Here is a 19,979-nt window from a genome sequence, read left to right as displayed (position 1 = left end):
CACAGAACATCGCCAGTCAGATAGGGCTTTGAAAGTCTTTTGCAAAAGAACCTCCACAGTCTTTCATTTTTTCTTTTAATTAACTTTGAAACTTGTGTTGATGCCACAGGAGTCTGAACATGCACTTCCAAACACCTTTGAACTGCTTCCTGATGAGGGCTTTGAAATTTAAACTGGACATTCATGGGGAGCAATATATAGATTACTGAACACAGCTCTACAGAGGTCACCACCACCATCTGCATCAGAAGGGCTGCAAGGGAAAGCAGGCCCCCTCTTTGACCACTGCAGGTCAGAACCCACCATATTAATATAAACTGCTGCAGCTTTCAGGTCACGGGTATACACCAGGCTGTGAAGTGCAGCAGCTCGTGAGAGGATGATAACCTCTGGGCAGAGTGGCTAGTTAGGGGCAGGAGTCTCTTAAATCATCCCAGTACAAATTGCCAAACCTCCTGAGTCAGAGCCTGCAGACTGTTAATTAAGCCCTTCCCTTGACCATGGTAACTGAAACTGCTGTTTTGTGCCTAGCCACGTATTTATGTGTATATAAAGTAAATATGTGACTGCACAAATCTTTCTGAAGAAGCTTTTATATCACATGCCAAAATATTCAATTTCTCTTTTCTTTCTTTTTCTTTTTCCTTTTTTCTTTTTCTTTTCCTTTTCCTTTTCCTTCTTCTCTGTCTTCTCACAACAAACACATTTTATTAAAAGTGTGATCTTTATCATGGGCTAAAACATATAACAAAAGATAGATGTAATATATAAAATATTGTAATGTTATATGTTATAGCATAACTAACATAACATATATAATATTTTAATAGATGCATACACACAAACATATATGTATGTATGCATATAAAAACCCATTACAATTCTTCAAGATTTTTCATTACCAGGTAGAAAAAAGACTCAGCGGGGGAAGAGCAGTGAGAACTCCATTCACTAGCATGAATCCTGTTTTTGTCAGGCTACCTCTTGCTGCTAAGGTCACTACCCTTTGACAAAAATGGCCTCTGACCTCCCCAGCCCCACAATTCTGTTGTGACTGACCCTGAAACCCATGAAATTCAGGGGCAGACATTGCTTTGGAAGGTTTAGATAAAGCTGACTAACATGGGAAGGGCTCATGGTATGCACCCATCTGAAAAGGTCTGGCAGTTCTTTGGTAGAGGATGCAATTTATTCTGTCCCCCTCTTTCATTGAAATCCTAATCCTTCATATGCTACCTAAAGTGGAAACTAAAATGCACTGATGATGAATAACAATGTGCCTTTAAAGGGCAGTAACAGTTTTCTAGTCTTTATTTTTTAGGGTTTTTTAATTAAAAAATAAAAGTAATTGGCAATGTATGAGTAAAATGAGTGTTTTGCTGTGCTGTGAAGTAAATCTAAGCAGGCTTATGCTTTATGATAGAACTGTAAATCAAACAAAGGATCATTTTTACTGGATTTCTCTCAAAAGCTGCATTAGTGTACACATGGACCTGACTCAGAAGAAATGGTTATGCACTTCAGGCTCATTTTGTGTTGTTCTGGTTTTGTATCTCAGTTCAACCCATTGTGGCAAGAAACCCCTAACCAAAAAATCCAGATCCTAGTTTGGGTCTGCATCTTAAACACACACAGGCATACGCTGGCACACCTTAGCACCTTCAGCACTCGTTGGAGCCACCATCCATCTGCAGATGAAACTGCCCTGCCCTTGTTGTATTTTCCGGCACGGAGCCGATCGTTTGTGAGATGAAAAGTTTCTCTTCGTGACCACAGAGTGCCTCCTGAGTTGCTGCTGAAGGAGTAAACAGCCCAAGGAGAGACTGACCACAGCTCCCTCCGAAGTATTACGTGTTTTTTTGTTAACTTCGATATATAATTTTCTGCTATCTGGACAATGAATTTTGATTGTAGGGCACCCTGAGTATGGGAATCCTTCTTATCTTCTCAATGTTGTTTAAACCTCTGGTCTTGCAGAGCACTTTAGCTCAGCTTTGCTCTGTCACCGCTGGCTCTCGCGTGGGTGCAGCCCACCGTCCCGTCCCGCCACTGCCCAGACAAAACATGGCAGCGGCATGGCACTGGCGTCTCTCCTCTGCTCACACCCGCATCAACACCCTCCAAAAAATATATCAACCCCTCTGTGAGTGGATATCAGGCAGTCTGGGGGAGGCGGCCATGCTGTCCCTCAGAGAGAGAGGTTTGTCTCCAAATGGAAATGGTGAATTTTCGTGTGGTCACCGCTCTGGTGGCTTGGATTTGAGAAAAAAAGGCGTTTGTTTTGCTGCCAGGCGTTACGGCAAAGCCTAACGAGGAGGGTATGCGTCGGGGTGTGCTTTGTGCCACTGACCAACCCGAGGACCTCTCCCGGCCGGCGGCGCCCGCTTGACGCTCGAATCCCCACTCCTCGTACCGCTCCGCCGCCCTCGTCGCCCGGCGTCGGTCGGGACTGCCCCGAGCGGACTACAGCACCCATCGTGCCCCGCGGCACCAAAGCCCGCGGATCTCGCCGCGCACCGCAGTCCCGCGTCGCATGGCATGCTGGGAGGCGTAGTCCTCTCGCCACATTCTCTTGCCGGCGGGACTGGGCGGGAGGGCAGCCAATGGGAGGGCTTGGCGGTGCACGCGGCCCTCCCCACCAACCAATAGCGCGCGAGCGCTGCCTGCCAGTCCGGGCGGTTTCCAAGGGAATCGTTGCGTTGCGTCACGTCACGTCAGGGGGGCGCGGGGTAGGAGGTCGGGGCGCGGCGGGGTGGCGGCTGCTGCCGGAGGAGCGGGGCAAAGGCGGCGTCCGGCGGGCATGGAGCTGGGCGCGGTGCTGGAGGCCGTGGAAGGGCGCGGTGGCGCCGAGGTCGTGGAGCGGGTCCTGGCACGGTACAACGAGGAGGTAACGGGCCGTTGCGGAGGGCGGGTGTCCTCCCCCTCCCCCCGCGGTGCGAGCCGGCCCCTCCGCCCCCGCTCCCCCCGGCGGTGTCGCCGCCCCGCCCTCGGCAGCCCCGCCGGCACCGGGCCGCGAGGGTTCCGCCCCCGCTCCCCCGGCCTGCCGGAGCTCCGGCCACTGCCCCGCGGGCTCGGCTCTGCGGCGGGTCCCCTGCGGTCACCGCTTCTGCTGCCTTTCCCTCAGCTAGCGGTGCCGGGGCGGCCTGCGTGGCGCAGCCTGCCCGCGTCCCCCGCGCTTCCCCGTGTGCTCTCCGCCCGCAGGCTGCGCAGGGCACCGTGGGGTTTCGGGGTGGTGAGCGAGGGCAGCGCCTAGAGGAAAGCAGGCGGTCAGGGGAGCACAAAGCCAGCGGTATCGCGGGTAGATCGAGCCGGTAGCCACGCTTGGCCCCCCGCGCCTTCTGCCTTGCCTCTGCTTCACCTGCCCGACGTATAGCATAGCGGGTTATCGGTGATCAAGCTGTAAAAAGAGCTATTCCACAGCGTAAGTTTACCTCAGAAGTCTCTTAACCTGCCTGTGCCTCTGCGAAGAGGCTGGATAAAATAACTCTGAAGTCTCTTGGGTAACAACATCGTGCCCCTGCTCACCTGCCCGAGGTGCTGCCCTTAGCCGGCAGCCCTTTGGCGTGTGGAAGAGGGCCCTTCGCGCCGCTTCCGTGCCCTGTCAGCGTGCAGAGGAGTAGCTCTGCAGTGGTGGTGGGGGTGTGTGTGTGTGTAAAATGGACTGCCAACCCTCACTTGATTGCTCTGTGTTTCTGGCCAAGCAAAGGGAAAAGGGTTGACAGCTAAAAGCAGGGTTACCTGTCAGCATTAAAAGCCCAACCTGTTGTATTAAAGAGTACCTAGTTTCTATTGCTATTACAGTGTGATATGTGTGGGCTAAGTCAAGAAGTGAAGGGATTTCTGGTAATATTGGGAAGTAGAAATTGGAATGAAGCTAGATGTTAAGTGGATTTCTCCCCACCCCCCTCCTCTGGTAGAGACATTTTGACACCTAGAATTTAGTAGAGCAGTATAGTCAGTTTCTAAAGCTCACATCTTGACCCATCAAGTGTCTGTCCTTTGCATAGACAATTCTGTGAATGGCACACAAGTCCCTAAAGCTGGTACTACTCAAAGTTTGGCTGTAATTTAAATGCAGTTGTGTTGAACTTTCAGATGAAATTTAGGAATCTGTTACAGGAAGAAACATGCAGGTTTTTAGTCAGAGATTCCTAGCTCTGTGATTAGCAGAAAAGCCAAAAGAATGTGGATTGGTATACGGTTATTCTTCAGCCTCCAAGGGATGGCTTGAAGTTTGCTGTCTTACGTGCAATATATTTTAAGTCTAACAATGGCAATAACTGATATCTTCACTCAAATTTGAGCTTCCAGAAGAAGCAACGGTCTCCGTGTAGGCTGCCTTTTGTGCACATGAAATTCAGTTGTAGAGATTGATGCAGTTGCAGGGCACTTTCTCTGAAGCATTGGTAGGCCTAGAGTTCATAAGACACATCAAACTGTTTTAACTCACTGACCTCTAAGGTACAGAGGAAGGATTCTGATTGAGGGAACCTTTTATCTCCTGTCTTTACCCTTGAAAATGACCCTTCGTTAAATGTCTTCAGTCAAAAAGCACACACAAACATCACTTCTTAATTTTGCTCTACTGGATTTTATGCCGCATTGGCAGCTTCCCGAGATGAATTATTTAGGCTTAAGTTGAATTCTCAAGGACAGAGTGAGAGCTGGTGTGTTTTCTCTTCTGGCATTTCAAGTCTTTGAATGAAGTCTTGGATTTACGTGTGTAGCTAAATACTTTTGAAGTGGAATGGGAATCTCTTAATACCATCTCAATATGACATTTCTCTTACTGTATTTCTTGTTAAGAAGTTTGCCTTAATATATCTACGTTGCACAGAGAGATGTAGGAAATACTGCCTGTGGGCCAGCAAAGAGTAGGCACGGTACTCTGGGTTCCAGATCTTTACCCATGCCTCTTCTGGGCTTTAGGTTTCCTTATTTTTTTCCCAAATAGCAAATTAAATACGCTTTAATTGAAAAGAAAGGATGGATTAAGTGTAGTTCTACGGTGCAGGTGGCTATAGAATAACTATAAGGAGAGAAATTAATAGGTCTGTTCTTGCTCCTCTATGCTGTCCCATTTGCAATGATTATTCCAAATCTCTGTTCTTCCAGTGCCTGAACTACTTACTGTCACTACATTCCCTTTGTAAATTTCCAAAGCTGTTCATGTGCAAATGCAAAGATTGCCTTCTCTTGGTTAATTGCTCATCTGCTTTTTGCTAGCATTTTGCTGAACTCCTGTGGTTCAGTAGTGTTATTGGGAGCCCTGGAAGGGAAAGGAGAGGAATTATTTTCCTACCATCCTCAAGGATCTGACTGATATTGGTAACCCTTGGTGGTAGGGTAGATGTCCAAGCCCTGTCTGTGTATCTGTGAGCTTGTGCAATGAAAGGTAAGAGGCTCACTAATGTGCTGTGGGGGGTCACTTTTGTTTCTTCATCACTTGCATGATATAGCAAGTTGTGTATTAGGAATAACTGAGGGTTTGGTTGTTTTTTTTTTTTTTTAGAAGCTGTTCATCATACTTAATAATTTAGCTTGGAAGTTTTAAAACATCATTAAAATAACTCTCTGGTATTACTGCTGTTTTCTTTGGCAGAATAAACTTTGTGATATGAGTAGTATTTCACTAGTAACATACTTCAGGATACTAACATAGAACTAGACTCAATTACTATTTGAAGTGTTTAACAGGAAATAAGTACTCCTTGTTAGACCATGTCTATCTTGTGTTTGACAGTGCCAGAGAAACAAATACCATGGTAATGTGTTTTGGAGATTGCCACAACAGGGAAACTGGTAGTTTTAGTAGTAAGGCTTATTTGATTTGTAGTATTGTTTTCTGGGCAAGATTATACTATGGTTGTTCCAGTTAGGTGCGCTTTAAAGTGCAGTCAAAAGCTTGTAAACAAGAATTGCTCGGGGAAGAGACTGAGTAATAACGTATCTGTAAAACGCCAGACTATAGCTATGTTTTTCACCTTGTAAAGGGCAATGTGTGAGGTTGTTAACTCATGTCGGAAACACAGCCCACAGGTCAAGGCTTGCTCTGTACCAATAGCGAGGTAATTGTGAAATCATTAGTTGGAGCCACTTACTGAAGTGGCTCACTGCTGTTGGGTAGAATAGGGAAGGACATGAGTTAACATGGTTTTGGCCTCATTATTCAAGGATGGTTTTAACCAGACTCCTAAAGTTGTATAACAGCTTCCCAGGTATTACATACTTGACAGCTGATGTTCATGTAACAAATGCAAACTCCTCTCTCTCTCTCCCTCTTTTTTTTTTTTTTTTTTTTTTCCAGAATCGGACCATTTTCAGATTTGATCCAGCAGATGAAGACAAAAGAAAGGTAAGTAAAGGCCAGGTAGCTACATACCTGCTCTGGTTCAAAGTCTAGCAAAGGAAAAGCAGTCTCTTAACTTAGCTGCCGTTGTGAAAGGATGTGGTCAGTGATTGTAAATTTCTGTTTTCAGTTTTGTTTATTTAGTGCAAGAGACATGACAATTACCCATTCCCCTTTTTTTCTGAAAAAGGAAAACAAATCTGCCTAACAAAAAGCCCTGTCTTGAATAAAAGTAATAACAGAAAAGCCTATAAAGAATTCTGTTGGGTACAGATTTGAAGTGGGGGAATAAAGATAACTTTTCTTCTGGATCTGAGATAAACATTTTGCAATACATTTTTATCTTTTTTTCTTCTCTCAGCAGGTAGCAATTTCTTGTCTATGTTAGATACTTAGACAATATTAGAGATTAAGATGAAGGGATAAGTACAGAAGAAAGCTATGGAGCTGTAAAGGAGACAAAGCTCCAGCAGCCTGTTAATCCAAAGGTAGCGGTAGTCAGCAGAAGGTGTACTGTGCATGTCAGGTTCCAAAGATGGGAAATGTTTGTGTGTTGTAGCATGGAGCTGTACAGGTGTGTCAGGGCTTACTAGGTCCCTTGAGATCCATCTACAGCCTCACATATAAAGCTTGGGCTGCCCTTGATTTTTTTTTTCTTCTGTTATTTTTATGGCATAATATGTAATGACAAGACCCTTCGTTTCTCTTCTCTAACTAGTTTTCGGACTAATTTGCATATTTATCAGAACATTTTCATTAGTGAATGAGGCTGCATGTTTTCTCTATTTCTGAAATAAACTTAAAGCTTGAAATCACAATTGCAACATTCCTGCAAGGATAGTTTGTCTCATTTGACACACATCAGTTCATTCCATGATTTTGTGCAAAATCTAAATATTTTCAGGTCTTAAATCTTTTTCTGGTAGAAATGGGTGGGATAAGTCCCTCTGTCATTTGCATTTACAAAACCATCAGTTATGTGTACAGTAGTCTCAAGTGAGAATTGTTTAGTGCACAGATGACTTGAAGATCTCTTACTTGCACACAAAAGTTAAGTCAAGCTATGCAGTTCAGCACAAAAGTAGTAGTGAAAGTTAAATAAAACTTATGGTAAATATTGCTGTTGTCTCTCATAAATCAAAATAAAATAAAACCATGAATGTGGCCTAGAAGCCTTCCCCAATCTTCCTGTAGAATAGGTTTGTTTCACAGTCCTGTGATGACAGCTGCTACAGACTTCATGTGATTTCCACTACCACTACCCCCCACCCTGCTGATATATGTAGCTTTCTTCATTGGGATTTAGATATGTGTTAAATGCAGAGTTATAACAGAATTTTTATGGGAAATACCTTTAATTTATTATAGGATATGTAAGTTTGAATCAGTGTTTAAAGCTGTAGTTGAGCAATAGCCACTATGACAAACACTTAAGTATGTTTGATAGTTTTGTAAGCTGAATGTTTTAGAGATGTACATACAGTTGAATAATATTTTATTTTATGTTTTAAGCCTGTTGCTGTAGTTGGTTGTGGCTTCTGTCTTGCTAAGAAGTATTCTGAAAATCCTTGATAGAATTACTACTTAATTGGTTAAGTTCTCGACACATTTTCTGAGCAAATTGTTGTTCTTCCTGTGACGTTAACTTAAAGCTGAATGAAGCTCATCAAGGAGTGTTTAAGACAGTAAGCAGACTTAACAATTCTATTCTATTAAAAAAACCTTAAATGTCTCTTTTAAATTGCATTTTCATTGTGTTACTTCCTTACTGGAAAAGACATTAATCATATGTGATCAGAGTCACTTTTATAAAGGCAGCTTTTGTGTGCACATACTTGATAATCAAAAGCTGTGGGTTTTGTTGTGTTGGGGGTTTTTGGGGTTTGGTGTTTGTTTTTGTTTTTGGGTTTTTTTTTTGGTTGTTCCTGAATCTGCCCTCATGGTTCTCTGGGAAGTAGGGAAGAAAAATACATCTCTGAACAGATGCCACTGAAAAATTCTGCAGTTGTAAAGCTCTGAAAGTCTTACGTACAATTATTAAATATTTGGCTTTATCTATGGCTTTACTCAAAGTTGATGTTCAGTAAGGTGGTGACAGGACTATGTGTGTCCTTTTAATCTATATAATTACTTGGTATCCTTAGTGTCTGTAAAACATTCAGCATTCTCCTTTTATCCTTCAGTTAAGGTAAAAATAAAAGTGCTTTAAATTGAAAGGTAAAATGATACCATGCTACTGCTAAAAGCAAACTACTGAAATTGTCACCAAAATTAATGGGGGTTGCTAAAAGACTTCATGATGTAGTAGCCTCATGCTAATACAGAAACAAGTTCCATTTTTTTGGTTTAGTAATACCAAATACACTTGAGTTGACAGTATGTGCAGTTCTGCTGCCATTAGCTTAGAATGATTGCAGTGAAAGAGAGTTCAGACGAAGGGTCACAATCTATAATGACGTTATGTAGTAGACCTGAAGTTCAGGCATGGAGACAAATGCAGAGGGACTTCAGGATTTTGTCTTTGGTTTCTGGTGCTATTGGAAACTTGCAATATAACCGGATGAATGCAATGCATACTTCTTACCAGTCTCTTGCTGCATATTGGGTTTGTTCATGCATAAGAGTAACTTTTCTTTTAGTTATTTACTCCAGCAAGCCTCACAGACTTTGTTCTCAGTTGTTGATGTCCATGCAAGAGTGGAAGTAAAAGATCAACAACAGCAATGCAGGTTTTTTCTCTGCCTCACCATACAGCTTCAGCCATGACCTTAGAATTACAGCAAGGTTGCGTCTATAGTGTAATTGTATTGTAAGGTAGGTGTAAGTGAGCTTTATGCTTTTCTAGGTTGGATACTGTCAGGGAGAGAACAACCCATATACAACAGTGACATGTTGTAAAATAGAAAAGACAGTAAGGGCAAAACTATGGCTTGACTATAGAATCTGGGTAAACTGGACAGCAACAGTTGTTTTGTCATAATATGGCTATCAAATCATGATGCTTTAGGCTGTAAACCAACTAAATCAGCAGTGAGTTTGTAACACTGAACTCCAGGAGGAAAGCAGGCTATGTCCTCTGAAAGGCGGGAAGAGAGGTAATGCTATCAAGCTTGTCCATCTGGACATAGCCACAGGACTTTAATACATCACAGGATGATAAAGCCCACAAGATTGTAATGTGAGCTGTTGCTTGTCCTGGTTGTTTTGTTTAAGGATGTATGCGTCTGCATTGGCCTATATGATGGGTGCTATAGATATAAATCAGTTGGCAACCTGTGTTGTACTGCAAGATCTACTCAGATACCAGGCAGATCAAGTTGGTGCCATTCCTTCTTATCTCATCCTAGAGTAATAAAAAATACAAAGCTTGTTTTCAGCATGTAAGCAGCATAGAAATTGCCAACCAGAGGTAGATGTGTTCTGGAATAGCAACTGAAATTAAGACAATGTGGTTGCTTCAGAGGAGCTTAACCAGCTTTTAGAAATCTGAAATATTTATCTCAACCAGCCAAGAAGTTCTTGACAGTATTTTGCTGGAAAAGTTTGAGTCTTCAGACCTGCAACACTTCACAGCAGCATGGCATGGTTAACACAGACAGTTGGTTCTTTAGGTCCATGCTGGAATCAACTCCAGAAAATGAATATGAGGTAGCTTGACTGGGCAGTCACTTTGGAGAGAGGTGTCAGGCGTAGTGTCTCCCTCTCGATGTCGCACAGCAGGCACTTCAGCTCAAGCATCACATATCTTAATGCAAAAAGGAAGGGTTTTTTTAGAACCACTTTCTCATCATTTAATAGCTTTATTCTCCATTATTTATACCTTGACAGGCCCAAATCCTGCTTCTGAAGTAGCAGCACATTTGTGCTGTTTACAAATTTAAAATGGCAAGAAAATCACAGCTCTGTTTGTGGCCTGGAAATGTCTGTCAGGACTGATTCCCTAGTTAGCCATGACATTGCACAGCTGGAAGGAGCTACAGCACTGTTTACCTAAGTGATAGAACAGAGAAGAGAAGTCTGTCCGAGGTAGCAAGCAAGACTGACTTTTTAAATTGTCTGAAGATGCTGAGTTCAGGGGAGAAATGGGGGAAAAAAAGGGAGCAGCAGCCAAATGTAAGAATATTACTCATAAGCCTGAAATGGTAGGGTCGTCTTGATTTGACATATTTCCTCTTCAGCTCCTTATGTTTTGTCTGCTTCACCTCTTGTAGTACTTATACCATCTGGTTTCTACTCTGTCTCTGGCTTACTGTGTTGGGTCAGTCCTGTAATATAAATCTTTAAATTTTGAGACTGGTTTTCTTTATTTATTGTTCAGGTTCAGTTTGAACATAATGGATCTAAAATTCAAGGCTTCCTTTAGTGGAAAGAAAACCACCAAAACGGTCTTTTCCCCCGCATTGCTGAATGTTTTAAAGGTGTTGAAATAGATGGTGGTAAATCATATCAAATGTATTGTGGGACTTTCTCTCCTAATTAGATTCACGATGTGGGGAGATTCCTTAAGGCTGTGGACTGTACCATATTTGAACTTTGGAAGGATGGAAGCAGTAAAGTATGTCAATGGAGCAAGACGCTGTCACGCTCTAAATCTCAGAAGAAGCTCGTTATTAGATAGTGCTGTTGACACTGTGACACTTCTGGGAGGTCTGAAGGTTTCTGCAGCTGCAAAGGCACAGAACTTTTCTCCTTCCAGTAACTTCGTTGCAAGCTCTTAGAGTCTGTTAGTGAGTGTCCTATAAAAATATTAATCTCAAGCACTCCTGTGGGCACGCTGTGTGGTATCTTAGAACAATAACAACAACAATTAATACTGACTTTACTGAAACCCCTTAAGGGAGTACCAGTCTGTAAGAGAAGAAAAGTTACTAAGTATCCTTCATTAATACCAAGCATATGTTCTAATTCCCTCTGGTCCTGCCCACTCCCATCCAGCGCTTTTCAGTTTTTACATCTCTTAAGGTTTATGTCAAGCCAGTGAAGCCCATCTTTCCTTTTAAAACCCTTCTTTCACCACTGGGTTGCAGAGGTTATAAAGGGTTCTCCCTCCCTCGTCAGTGGGGAGGGCAAGGAAGGGTGCTGAGAGTGCAGCTATGCAGAATTTCACCTTTCTGTGACTCTGAACCAGGTGTTTATTCCACGGGTTCTGACAACACAGATGACTCTGCATGCTCCTCACCTTACCTCTGGAGTGCCGTCTAGCCTAAGGTCTCGCATGTTCAAACCTGCGACGCAGACCTCTGCCATCTCCGAGCTGGCGGGCTCCTGCCAAACTGGCCATCCTCCTGCTGTCGATACAGGCGGAACAATGAATTTTTGAAATTAAGCAGACCGAATGCTCAAGGAATACAGATGTACACTTTCCTCATTCTGCCCACATCTGTCCACAAAGACTAGGCAAAAATTGGACATGGCCTTTTCAGAGGAGGTTATCTAATTGTCCCATTATTCAGCACACTTGATTATAAATGTTATATAAACGTTGCCTTGACTTCCAGAGAAAACAAAAGCCAAAAGCTTGAACTAATATTTAAAACATTCTTTGGCTTACCACCTTGTATGCTTAACTCTGAAAATTAATAGCAGAACAAAGCACTTATTTTATTCTTTTAATGCTGCTTCTGTTAGCAGAAGCAATCAGCCAACATTCTTATTCAGCAGTTCCAAGTTATGCCTCTCTGCTCCCGGAATATCTTATCTCTGACTTGCCAGAAACATAGTATCTCTTTGGTTTTCTACAATGCTGTTTTGTATAGTCTAGTGAAAATATAAGAAACATGTAAAATGTTTAATTTTGCCTTATATGACATGTAGAAGGGCTATTTAGGAGAAAGTTCTGTATAACATGGAGAGCCACAGAAACTTGGAGTTGTAAAAATTAAGGTCCGGTTTATTGTGATTACTACTAACATTCCTTTCATTTACCTGAAATTGGGTAGAGTCTGCTGTAAATCTTCATGGTTATAGCAAAGTAGAAGGTCAGTTTGAGGAACAGATAGCGATACAGATGGGGTAAGCAATAGCAGACCTATACGACCTGTTGAGGAAATACAGTTCCTTAAACTTCGTGTCTGGCACTACAGTTGCTGTTCAGTGGTGAGAATGGTTAATGAAATCTGCAGAACTAGGTTGAATTAAATTAAGAACGTACTTCTCTTGAACCTCTAGAGAGAATTTAATTAAAATTGAGATATGAAAATGATGGAGAAGCATGGGTCAGAAGACAAAGTGAACTAGAGGGACTTAAGCCAGTACAGGAGAAGGAAAGCATGACCTGGTACCACTTATGATGTTCCCTTTCTCCTAAAAAATGATGTGCTGTGGCACATAATACTTGGTGAGGCCAAAGACATTGTGGCTTCTGTTTCACCCATGCTAAAAGAGTAAACATGCACTCTCTGTTGGGTCTGATTTTTATTTCCCAGTTATTAAAGAAGGATGAGGAGGACTCATTTGATTTTGTGGCCGGTTCTTTAAAAAGCTTGATTTTTTTATTTGTTAAGCCTAACAAGTGTAGTATGTAGTAGGAGTTTCATAAGTCTGACATACTTACGTTGCTCCCCATGTGCTACTATCACTTGCTGTTCCATCAAGATGGGTGTATTTATGCCATGAATGAAATACACAAAGTAGTTTTAAGAACATTGATCTTGAGAAATGAGTGAAGGTGATAGAAAATCAAGCACACTGCCTGTGCTCTGCTGTTGTGGAATTTCTATTCTTGATGGACTTACTTGGCACTTTGTTACTAATAAGCTCTGTTACTGAGGAAAGTGGAAAATGGTAGCAACATGTATTTCCAAGTCAGTTTGGCAACAGTGGTTGGTTGTTAGGTTTTGGGTTTTGTTTGGGTTTTTTTCTTGCTTTAGTTTAAACTTGAATGCTAAGAAGCATACTTCTCCCAGTCCTTACAGCATCTATGGCATAATTCAAAAATAACAGCACAGAAAATGAGAGATAAAGTATGCACTCTTTCTGTAATATTTAGTGGAACTTTTGTTGTTCACCTTTGCATTGCAGATTCTCTAGCACTGAATAATCTGTATCTAAATGAAATGTTGTATTCAGTAAAGCAGTGTTGTTTACTTGGATTTGAATACTTGCAGAATGGAGACTATATTCTCTTGTTCCTGCTCTAATCCTAAGGCCTGTGTAAGTAAAGAGAATGATTTGCTGCGGAGGAAGAAGCAAAAGGAAATTATCTCCTTTTCTCACCAAGATATTTATTACTCTGATGTTGAGAAACTACAGTAAATTCAGCTGACATAACGTAGCCAAAATTTAGTGGTCTGTGAATTGAAAACAGTAGATATAAATTAAATGTGCTTCCTAAACACCTCCTTGAAAGACAGAAGGTGGAAAAGCACCTGAAATGCAGGCACCCTAGAACCAAGGAGCAAGATCATGAAGTATCCTCTTTTTCACAAGCATCTATTTATCCCCAGCTGAGATTGAGCCTGGAAAATGTAAGCACCTGCTAATAAGCATGCACAGTGCTCTCCACCACCACCCCACCTCTCCCACCCCCAAAAAAATCCCAAAACAAAACCAACACCCCCACCCAAAAAAAAAACCCAACCCAAAACCAAACAAAACCCACACACACAAAAAAACCCAACCCACACCAGACATCTGTACCCTTTATCTTATGGCACGCTAACAGCCTACAGGGAGGTAGAAAAAGCACCACCTAAAGAAAATGCTTTTGTCATTGCATCCTCTCCTTTTCTCTTCTCTCTCTGCATCCCTTCCCTCACACTGTCAAGAAGAAAGCAGAAAGCGTGTTGTATGGCATTTGGTTTTAGTTGTCTCCAAGGCAATTTTGTAATCGGATGAGTTTTGTTTCTTTGCTTCAGAACTTTCCATGGCTAGCTCTTCAACTATAATCAGATGCTCAATTTTTTTTCCCAAGCTCCTATTGGCACTTGAGATTGGCCAGCAGTGTTTCACTGTCACGGATTTCAGCAGTATTGCAAGTGGCAGGCAGTATCTCAATTGAATACCAATTCCTTTAAAATCATTCTTGATGGCTCACCAGGGTCTAACTCCAGAGAACTCTTGCAGAAGTTCTTACATGGTTTTCACTTCTGCAAGTCTTGCATCTTAAAACATTGTATATTCCTGTAATGCCCAGGAAGCTTAGTTACTTGTTCTTAAGTGTATGGTGGCTTAGTTGTTAATATAGTATGCAGAAGACTGTATAATTAATGCTTTTAAAAAATAAAGTATAGCCTTGCTTATATTGTGAAATTTTTTATATGGCCAAGGCTTCAGGAACATGTAGGAAATGAAAGGCCTTACAAGCACACCAATGTTTTTTTTAAGTTGGAAGCAGGTTGCCAATTCTCAAAAAAAAAAAAAAATGCTTGTGTTCTATTTAGGATCTATCTTTAGTGCAGGCAATCAGAGGTAAGAACCTTGTGTTGCTGCATTTCACTAAGATTTGAAGCCATGAGGTGATGGGTTTTATAATCTTTCATTAAATTGCAAGGATAGTCTTCAAAAGTCTGGAGGGAGGGTTCGGCTTCCACCTCCCATGGCAAGTCAGTGGGAGTTTGGTGCCCTTTGGGATCTCCGTGCAGTGACACTTCCATAGCAGAAGGTGGGTTCAACTTATAGGGAAAAAAAAAAAAATCATCAGTCTGAATTAGGAAAGATTGGTCTCTCTTTAGTCAAATGAGTGTTCACGTTTTGTCTGACTGAGTTTACAGACCAGAACGCCAGATGTAAAATGTGCGTAGGCTCTGCTGCTGACAAAAATGAGCAGAAACTCCCCTTAATTTCAATGGTTATTGATTGGATCAGATGATTTATGAGGTAATCCTTGGTATTCAGAGACCTAGAAGGAAATTTCAGCACTGTTCATGGAAAAATCAGATATGTTTTTATGTTGTATTTACTTACTAAGGCAGTCTGTGTGGCCCAGTGTGTCTTGGAAGCATTCATTCAGTATCCTGTTTTGGGTAAGGCTGGTAACTTGGCTTGTTGTACTGTTAACATGGCACTGCTACACAGTTCCTGAAGAGAGGGAGAATCCACTTGGTGAACCAGCTGTTGGATTTGGGTAAGCTATTACACACCACCTTGTAGCAGCTGATGTCAACAAGGAAGACTGTAACTGCTAAATCTAGTAGAAATGTGCTTAAACGGGAAACAGAATAAACTGACCTGGACTTCTCTGAACTGCCTGTTCAGTTCTGTGTTACTCCTCAAAACCAAACAGACTTCACGACCGTTGCTTCAGCTTGCAAAGCAAAGTTAATTGTATGGGAAACTCAACAGCAGAAACAAAATTCTTGTAAGAAGTTGAGCTGTGACCAAGTAATTTGACTGTGGATCTAGACTGGTCATTTCTTGTTTCCTAGGCATTTTTTAAAAAGCACTTCCAAGATGTCACCTTCAGAAACATTTAGTGCAGGTCTAGCATACTATGCTCAAGTCGGGGGGTTGTACAGTTCTGTGGGAGCAGTGTTAGGTTAACGTTGAAGATCTCTGAAAACTCTGTACCCGAGTATCTTTTTCCAGGTACTTGTCTACGAAATTCCTATGGTAAGTACCTATATGCCTGTATAGGTGGTCACATGTGGGTTTTATGCTGTTGCAGTGTCTATGGTATTCACACAAAATTTTCTCACGTTGCTTGTGTGATAGCAAGAGGTGGAGCTCACTCCTTGTTTTCAGACTCTTACTGGATTAATCTAGTCAAGGCTGTGGAGATGTAGTCAAGGTCTTGCTCGTCTGGGTGGTGCTTTTGGGTGGGCTTCACCCCAGGACAAGCATACTAGAAATCATATTGTGAGTTCCTACTGTCTGACTTTGTTTACGGATTGTCTTTTAACATTGTTGAAGACTTGTGGGTTTTTTCTCGCTTATTCTTCTGGAGTGTCTGTTCTAGATTTGCTTTAGACTTAACCTTTTTTTTTTTTTTTAATTTTGGCTTTAGCTGTAAGTGATCACAGTAACAAAACTTGCTTGGATGTCCCAAGTGAAACTTTTGTTTTGAACTTTGGGTCAGGGTGATGGGCTGACTTTTTGTTGTGGTGGTGGTGAAAAGTGCAATTCCAGAGACTGTTCCCCAAGAACTATTTTTTCACTTTACTAGTATTGCTATGCTTTTTTGTTATTACTCTCTTGTTGACATACACTGCCTGAGACCACAATACGAATTTCAGGTTCTAAGCGGACTTCTGCACTAGGGCCATTCAAGTCAGTTGCTATTCTGGCTTCTTTGGTAATTTATTCATGTCAGTGGTCAAGACACAAAGCTTGGAGGGTGAGAAGGTGGAAGGAACTCTGTCCTGTGAGGTACAATGCAGTGTGTATTGCCACTTATCTGGGAACTTCTTTGTAACTATACTTCTGGTTCTGGTACCCATGAGTAGTAGTGTTGTCCTGAACTTAAGGTATAAAACCCCTATGGAGTCCTCCCCCATCAAGCAATCTCTTCTGTCCTCTCTTTTTTCCCTTTTTATTGGTCATCTGATTGTCTATTTCTGTCTTACAAAACATAATTCTCCTGTAATTTAGATATCACTTTTCTGACCCGCAGATTCTTGGAGTGTTGTATTTTCTCATGCTGCATTTGTATGATTAATGTTTACCCTTGCAGTCACGTTGGTATAAAGTATCAGTGAAGCGTTTTGACTTCAAGAGCAATCTGTGTCAACAGCGCAGCAGTTTTGCTGCTTTGGTAAAACTGCTACAGCCTAAGTCTTGCAATAAAACTGCATGATGTTTCTGTGTCACAGGTAACATTTCTGAGAGTCTTACTTAAGATGGGAGGAGTCCGTAGATTGGGTTGAAGCGGCAGCACAAATTACAGCTGTTACCAAACATGGAGTACTAATACTTGTATGTTGAGTAGCAGTTATTTTGGTTTGGTTTCTTTTCTCCCCGCCTCCTGACTGAAACAACTTCAACTTACAATTTTGTGGGTACTGTAGGTATGACTGTTCTACTCTGATGTATGTTTAAAACCTGTCACTTCTCTCTAGCCTTGTCACTCTGACTAGTCAAGTTTGTAGTCCTTATACTGAGAAAACTTGGTAACTGGCAATGGTGGATAGCATCTGCCATTTTGGCTTAATGCTTTTGCCAATGTTGATGTGTTTGGATTGTATCCATGAGGAAAACTGCTTTTGATGATCTTTGGAGGTCTTTTGCAATAGTTTATATTTTGAAAAGCTAATATGGAATACCTAGTTTCTCAAGTCAGCTGAAGGCTCAAAAGTTATATGGAAGCTTAGCAAAAGTAATTTCTTATTGCCACCAATATTTTAATGCTAAAACTGTTCCTTTTTTTGTTTGTTTGTGTTTGCATAGAAACTATGTGAGGGAATTCTAAACATCCTTGAAGAAGACACAAAAACTTCATGTCAAGTTGCCTGCCTGGAGGCCCTGCGGATTCTCTCCAGGGACAAGAAGGTTTTAGTGCCTGTAACCACGAAGAGGAACATGCAGATCCTCATGAGGCTAGCAAAGCTGGACACTGTGGAAGATCCTTTGGAGAGAGTGTCTGAATTTCCTGTTATAGTAGAAGCTTTAAAATGCCTCTGTAACATAATTTTTAATAGCGCTATTGCACAGAAGCTCAGTTTGGAGCTAAATCTTGCAGCTATGCTCTGCAATCTTCTGGAAAAATGCAAGGACCAACAGTTTGTTGATGACATTAAATGCTTTGATTTGCGTCTCCTCTTCCTCTTGTCGCTTCTGCACACAGATATTAGATCGCAGTTGCGGCAGGAACTACAAGGGGTGCAAGTTCTGACTCAGGCTTTGGAAAGTTCCCTGAGTGTAAGATGGACAGAAGAATATAAAGCAGCGGAAGATCGTGACAGGCCTCCTTTATCTTTGCAAGAGACGGATTGTGCCATTGAGGCACTAAAGGCTCTTTTTAATGTAACGCTTGACAGTTGGAATGTCCACAGCGAGGTAAGGCTTAGCTCAAGTGTTTTTTAAATTTGTTTTGTTTAGCCTGCAGGAGCCAGAACAGCAGGTAGATACACAAGAGGCAGTTGTCCAAGCCCCAGAGCAAGGATGTGAATACTTAATTTTTGCCACTATAATTTTGATGGAATATGATTGCATTTTTCAAAATCGCAGCTAAGGTAGTCTTGAAATTTTGCCTCATAATTTGTATGCAAAATAAGTGTGAGAAAATTTGTCAGTCTGAATTCTGGTTGTGTCATGTATTGATGATCTTGGGTTTTCAAGAGGTGTTGAGTCTTTAATGTTCATGGTTTTGAATACCAAAATAACTTTTTTGTTCTTGTCACTACTTAGGCAAAAAAATCTAATCAATACATTTTCTGTGTAATGGGATCGTAGCTTGCTTTATATGATGCAAATTAGAACTGTTAAGTTTCCAAATATGAAATAGTTGTCTTTGCAATTTTTAAGAGTCTGAGATTTCTGAAAGAAAACAAATACTGTTCACTAATAATTAGCTGGCTTGGAAAAATTTTTTAATATAAGTGTATCAGCTACATCTCTGGAGATTGTGAACTATGACAATAGGGTAATAATTAGAGCTGAGAAGTCTCCCTAGTTTTCTTCTGTTTTTCTGGTCATGATAAGCACATTAACTCTAATTTTTAAGAAATAACTCTGAAGAAAGAGTGGTACTGTTTTTAATATCTTTTTCTCCCAACCTCAGGTTTGGACTTGAACGTAAACTTTTGAGGTCAAGTATGAGAACCAAACACATTTTTATTGTTATGTCTTATGAATAAGATTTATCTTGGTTTTTTCATTACAACATCAGATCTATTTTTTCTCTCAGACAAATATGCTTCCTATGTGTTGCATCCCTAAATTTATAAACAGAAATTATAAGGAGATAACTTTATTTGTTGAATAAGCTAAGTCTGTGCTGCAGTAATAGTATTAAACAGGGAATCTTTCTTTTTAGCACACATCATATTGTCTCTAAAACACGGCTGTTAACTTTTCACTAGGCATTGTAAATATGCAGCATATAAAGCTAAGAAGAAGTTTACAGTAGTTAAAACTGACAAATACTTGTCCTCTTTAGTGCATTGGACTAAACAGTAAATATGATATTAATCATAACATTAAGGAATGTAAAACTTGAGAAAAGTCTGAAGCTTATTCTTTGCTTTAATGTCTCAAGGATACGCTGAATAAGAAATCCTGAAATTTAAGATTATTAAGTGGGTGGGTGGAAAAATCAGAGACACTAATACTTCAAATTTCAAGGAAGTATGAGGAAAGTGAGGGGCTTTTCTCTTGTTTATATTCCTGGGTTAGACACTTATTAAAAATATCTTTAACTTTGTCAGAGAAAGTTCTTTGTATGTATAGACAAATGATTGTTTTGGAGGTAGGAACTTGAGTGGAGAAAAATGACCCAAGGTCAAGCATATAACACAGCTATACGAATGCTCGCTACTTCAGAGTTTGAGAAAGATAATCTTTGTGATTATTACTGTGTGGAGGAAATAATGTCAGGTGTTAAGTTGGAAAATGAAGCTATATTACACGTTCACCTCTTAAGAAGTAAGTTCGTGAAATCCAGATCTTGAAGTTGATAAACTTTTACAAAATACTGGGAATCTTGAGAGATAAAAAGCCCAGTTTACCCCCGAACAGCGGGCAGGAGGTGGCACAC

General features: G+C 41.2%; 1 protein-coding gene across 3 annotated transcripts in view; it reads left to right on the top strand.

The window, feature by feature from the left end:
* Positions 1 to 2,717: 2,717 nt before the first annotated feature.
* RIC8B (RIC8 guanine nucleotide exchange factor B) overlaps positions 2,718 to 19,979 on the top strand; it is a 37,706-nt gene continuing 20,444 nt past the window's right edge. The window contains exons 1-3 of one of the 3 annotated variants that reach the window (XM_054834380.1): positions 2,718 to 2,887; positions 6,308 to 6,355; positions 17,672 to 18,280. In XM_054834380.1, the coding sequence (XP_054690355.1) occupies positions 2,801 to 2,887; positions 6,308 to 6,355; positions 17,672 to 18,280 (744 nt within the window). In that variant the 5' untranslated portion in view covers positions 2,718 to 2,800. Of the gene's footprint in view, positions 2,888 to 6,307; positions 6,356 to 7,993; positions 8,035 to 17,671; positions 18,281 to 19,979 lie in introns of those variants that run through there. The other 2 variants (XM_054834388.1, XM_054834398.1) reach the window with 2 other exon arrangements.

Source organism: Grus americana, chromosome 1 (genome assembly GCF_028858705.1).
Source record: "Grus americana isolate bGruAme1 chromosome 1, bGruAme1.mat, whole genome shotgun sequence".
In the NCBI taxonomy this organism is placed as follows: domain Eukaryota; kingdom Metazoa; phylum Chordata; class Aves; order Gruiformes; family Gruidae; genus Grus; species Grus americana.
This window is presented reverse-complemented; position numbering and strand designations above follow the sequence as displayed.